Genomic DNA, 6,000 nt, shown 5'->3' on the forward strand with positions numbered 1-6,000 from the left:
ATCAGCTTTAAAATCCTTTATATTGAATATGCTTTTCCTCTTAGCTTACATCAAAAATACATTGTATGAAAGAGTCTTTTCTATATTTAGTATCAACCTGAATAAGCTTTTCGTTGTCATACGCGACTAAGTACTTTTATAACCTGAATACCGTGACGTGTACTTCATCTTTGCAAATTAAGATTAAGTAATTAAGCAATTGATAAATTAAGATGTATTTCGTTGTCTATAACTGCATGAATGGGCAATATTTCATATCATCGCTCATTATACTGTTGTCGTTTCATACTCCAAATTCTGATATATGTGTTATAAATAGTCTTTGTCTTAAAGTGGGTACATGACTCTTGTTTATTTATAGCTAGATATATGGTTTTAATAACTTCAAAGAGCAAATATAGGAATATTCAGTAAAAATTTGAAAGGGCTGTTATAAATCAAATTACAATCCATTTATTGCATTATGGGGTAGCGTTGCAAGAGAAACCAAACAGTACATGATAAGAATATTGCATGATACATGGTAATATAAAATGAGAGTGTCCTCAGCTCGTCTTTCCAAATAAACGGTATAAATTTATTATTTTGCAAATATGATACTTAAATTTGTCGAATACGCATATACACGTACATGGGAACTAAATCTTAAAGTATTTTGTATTTAAAATACCATGTCTAACATTAATGTTAATGAACAATACTAAAATAATTCCGTATTATAGAAACACGCAGTCTTAAATATCCTTTAAAATACTTTTCTGTGAACTGCACGTTGTTCTTACTAAGCATTTTTGTTTATCAAGGTTGTATAAGTATATAAAATTAATCACTTGAGATACTAATATAACACCAGGTTAGAGCGGATAGCACAATGTCTATAGTATAGACTCTAAGACATAGACTTCTCTTTCAGGCAACAGAACCGTGAGACTCTGGGGCCCAGTACAACAGGCCAATAATGAAGGTGATAGTATGATGTTGGTTATATTGCCATTAAGTATCAAGATAGAAAGCCATACAATTACAAATACGTTTTACCATTATTATTAATAGACGGTATCAAAGTATCTAAGTACATGTACAGGCCTAATACCACCAACGTATGGTCAGTGCGTGTGCAGTGACTCGCATGAACATTAATCTTTTATCTAAGAAAATAACATATTTATTTGACACATTTGGCATTACATCAACAATTGTTTTCAACATTGGAAAAGTAGTATTTCAACGTCCAAATTTTTTTTGGTTTAACCACTTTATAACGCGGATTCACGTAGTTTGCAACAGTTATTTGCATACCCATATGCAATTAGAATAATTACACCTAAAGTTCATTTATGTATACCACTTTGTTTCCTCGTATACACAATTGTAAGCAATCATTACTTCAAAAAAGTCGCCAAAACATAAATTCGAGATCAAGTGATCATTTGAATTCGCATTCAAAATAGCTCTGAAAATTATGCGCAAATATGTCTCTCGCGAAAACTAAGTGCTTTACAATAATTCGTTTTTGATATCGATCAGAATTAAGCAAAAAATATAATTAGCTTAATCTCATATAGTTATAAAAAGATTAAGAACAAGCATAAAAATAGTTTTCATTTTAGTACAACAGATTTTCTCGTTTATTTATATAATCTTCCATATATCAATCAAACTACATTGAAAAACTAATGTGTATCATGCAATCTGAATCACAATGTGCTGTGTCTGTGCTGAAGAGGTAGTGTAAATATTGTATGGTAAACTAGGCTTGCTTTGATTTGTAATAAAACAATATAAAATGTTAGTGATATTCAAAATGTTTATTTGGTATAGGGAGCATGCGCGTACGTTTAGTTCAACCAATAAATTTTGAGATTTTTCTGACCACCCTGGTGTATATAACAGGTACCTTGTAGTAGATAATAACTCAGGAACTAGCTGTCTGAACGAGGAACATCCCCCCAAGAAAGAATAGGTGGACTGGAAAGAGACACATTAGTGAGTACATTTAACGTTACGTTGTAATTTAATTGTGCTAGATATAGATGTTAATATTTTCCAGTAGAATAAAAGTTCCTCTTCTTCTGAGTCTATGAGATACTACTAAGTTCGTATAAGTTGTGATTGTAGTCTATTTATACATGTATACTACATACAATAATGTACAATTCCGCTTTTGAAAAACGTTCTATTTTTTTAAATAGTTGAATACCGATATTACATCAATAGCTAGACTTCACAGATTCACATCCTTATTGTGATATTGTTGCTGTATAAGAGTTTCTCGATTGCGAAGGTCATTTAACATTAACATATTTTTAGTGTAATTATACCATGGATATTTTTGTTTATGGGTACATGTATCTTTAGATGACACAACAAGGGAAAGCATTTAACTCAATGGCAAAATATTACAGTGTATTTATTATAATGATTTAAAGAATCAGGGATTATTCCTACGTATGTATACTTATAAACGTATAATGGAAAAGATCTAGAACGTTTTTACCCATTGTGTTTCAACTCCTTACTACTAAGCTTTATTATGGTATTTATTATTAAAGGACCATCTCAATTTGCATATTTCTTTTGAAATTTCTGTCAAAATTTCGTTTACGTTATAAATCTGCGTGCCTATTGACCGTTAGACATGTCCATGTGGGTATAAAATCTGGAGCAAGAAAGGTAACCATAGGATGCCTTATACAAAGGATTTTAACGTTGCAGATGACTTTACATGTACATACGGTAAGATAAATGAGTCTCCTATGAAAACAATACAATTAGGGTGAGGGTAAAGTAAGGATGGTTAAGAATTTCTATTTGCGTTATCATTCCCTTCAACTAAAGCTATATCGATGGAAAGAGTAAAAGACATTTATGACGAACACGCTTACAACGAATGCATAGTAATAACGTGGTCAATTTAGGTGATGTCAGATGTCTGTATTTTTGTGTAACGAACTATACTTATAACGAAGTGATTTTGTTGATCCCCAGAGGTTCGTTATAACCGTGTAAAGATTTGGGAAAAAATTCTAGCATTTCTTGTTTTAGATTATGTTCTTATCATATTTCTATCGTAGAGACTATGATTGCTGGCACGGTGGCGGCAATAGCTGCTGGATCCTCATTGGCCGGTACAACAGTGAGTGCCCTGACATCTAGCGGTGGATACAGTGTGGCCTGTGGCATCGAGACCTCCAACTGGACAAAATATATACTGGAGAAACCAAAGGCAATCAATGATGGTGGACTGATTAAAACCCCACCTATGAACGTTCTCCCTGGAGTCAAGGAGGCAATGGTAAGAAGTGAAACATGTGCTTTAAATCAAAGTCTCTAAAGATTTGATTATCTCATATATACTATATTCTAGACATATAAGTCTATGTTTCACACGTATATTTCAAAACTTCTCAACCATCCTATCTGAATTGTAAATTGGTCAAACTAACATTTATCTAATTTTGTGTGTGATATTTTCTGTTTTTATTTGCCGTGTATTAATTTCTTCCCCATATGAAATTATGAAACCCAGATAAGATGAAACATTTTTATGAAACATTATACAATATAAAAATAAATAAAAATTGAAAGTATCAAACCATTGATTTTTGGAATTGAAAATTGAAATAATTGTGCACGATAATTTTAACAGATAACGCATAAAATCGGAGGAACTGCAACTGGGACTTACGGCTCAGTTTCCTGGGTGATAAAGGACAGGCGCGTGGTGGTCATGTGGTCTGTGCCATTCAACCATGACTACTATACCAACTGGCTTGCTGTCGGTATCACAAAACCTGGATACAAACAGCATGATGAAAACTGGTATAATACTATGTATTACGAATCTAATACGCCAGTTTTAGAGTTCAGACGAAAGCAGTTTTACAACGACGTTAATCCTGTCACTTTCCCGGATGGAGAATTTGAAGTCGAAGGAAACATGGGATCAACCCACATCTCAAACGTACACATCACTGTTAAGCCGTGTAAATCAAAGGACTACGCACCTAAAAACTAATCCAGCTTTTCGTCATTGAAGCTAAATATCTTATTCTACAATTTTGGTCACATACTAGAAGTCTAGTTTGTTACTAAATCAGCATAAATGATATGTTAAGATGTTATCATCATGAGTTATCAAACAGATGTTGATTGTGATTCTTTAACAGGTTTTCATGTACAACTAAGAGGCTATATTTACCCTCGACTATGGAATGTGTATTGGAAATGTGTTTTGATAAACATTTAATTTCATTATATAAACATTATGCTGCAGATTGCATGTATGAGAACCAGCTGTTTCAACTGAATTGTTTTTGCAAATCATGTATGATATATGAAAACTAATTGCGTTGATTGAAAATGAACATGTAAAAGTTTTCCAAATAAAAAAAACATTAATAACAAGTACGTATTGTAATGGATGATCATTATAGACGTTTCCCAAACACTCCCCCATTGTGCCATTACATATGGTATCCCCCGAAACCCATACATAACAATTTTCATCGGTATCCAAATTTCGACCAATCATAAGTCGCTTTTTTGTTACTATGTCATTTTGACTCTGACCTTAGATAAATAAAAACAAATATCCGCGCTCTATATTCAATTCCACAGTACAAGGCAGTGGAACTTCAAATATGGTATGTTGGTCAACCTAGGCGAGACAATGTGTCGCGTTCCAAAACTTTTTTTTTTATCTTTGACCTCAACTTTAAATAAACGGTTTTTTTTTCATTACCATGAGACACTTAAATATCACAACTAAAAAGTTTATTTAGACCAGGATAAATTCGTGGAATTAACTTGTTTCCAGTACAATGTACTTTAAACACACGTGTTGATTTACAATCGTGTGTAGTTACAGGTATGAATGTAGGCGTAATGTTTATTGATCGAGGCTTGGCGTTATCTGCATGTCATCTCAATTGGGCTCCGTGGTCCGTATGTCTAAGTGGCTTTTTCGGGTTATACGCCTAGAAATGTATAGCTTGCGACATTCTGTATTTGTTAGGAAAGATTCCTTGCTGTGATATATGTTATGATGACTTTTCCACTTGTAATATGTTTGTTATCATAAATAAAAACGCGTTCAAAGCACAATTTTCTATCTTCCGGGCTTCAAAACTGTTCTTTCTCCTCCAATTTTTTCTCATGCACGTATACTTAACCATAAACATTACCCACACAACAGAGTGACACTTTACAGCTGAGAAATCGTAGTATTATTTGACGTCACATCATATAATAATTAAAGAATCTTGTGATGATCATATGGCGGTATTTTCTTTAAATGCTTCGTGTTGTTTTTTTCTTTCCTTTTTCCTTTTCTGAAGCAGTAAAACAAACCAAAAGCGTATATTAAGTTAGCCGGATTAGTTTTAACACCGTCCCTCAGTGTGAAATAAAAAAAAACTACCACTTTATATTTCAGTCATTACGAGACCAACAAAACAATATTCAAGCTATCCTCACTGACATATCACCTTGGTAAGTTGTTTGTGGAAATAATGATTCGCCTTTTTTTAAAGTATCACAATTCTTTTTATGTCCTTTCTTCTGATTTCTAATAGTCAAATTTTGAAAGCTGGAGTACCACAAGGCTCAGTCTTAGGGCCACTTCTTTTTTTGATTTACATAAACGATATTTCTGAAAATTTGAGAAGTATAGCCAGACTTTGTGCTGATGACACATCTTTATTTATGGTTCCAATCGATGCAATGAGATTGAACATGTACTGAATCATGACCTTCAACTTATAAATGAATGGTCTAAGAAATGGTTAGTCACATTTAATTCAAACAAAACTGACGTTCTGTTTATTTCAAATATTTTAAAAAAATAACGATATTGAGTTATTGTTTGATAACAGTGTTCTAACTTTTTCTGATAATCATAGACATTTAGGGGTAACATTAAGCGCCAATGCTAAATGGGGTGATCATGTTGATAATATTTGTAACAGTGCGTCTAAAAGAATAAATTATTTTAAAGAG

At 32.7% G+C, this 6,000-nt stretch overlaps 1 protein-coding gene across 1 annotated transcript; it reads left to right on the plus strand.

Annotated features, from left to right (window-relative positions):
* Nucleotides 1–3,079: 3,079 nt before the first annotated feature.
* On the plus strand, nucleotides 3,080–4,018 carry LOC138330602 (tereporin-Ca1-like). Its single transcript, XM_069278162.1, has 2 exons — nucleotides 3,080–3,295; nucleotides 3,650–4,018. The coding sequence occupies exons 1-2, from the start codon at nucleotides 3,080–3,082 to the stop codon at nucleotides 4,016–4,018; spliced, it is 585 nt and encodes a 194-aa protein (XP_069134263.1).
* The last annotated feature ends 1,982 nt before the right edge of the window (nucleotides 4,019–6,000 follow it).

Source organism: Argopecten irradians, chromosome 9 (genome assembly GCF_041381155.1).
Source record: "Argopecten irradians isolate NY chromosome 9, Ai_NY, whole genome shotgun sequence".
In the NCBI taxonomy this organism is placed as follows: Eukaryota; Metazoa; Mollusca; class Bivalvia; order Pectinida; family Pectinidae; genus Argopecten; species Argopecten irradians.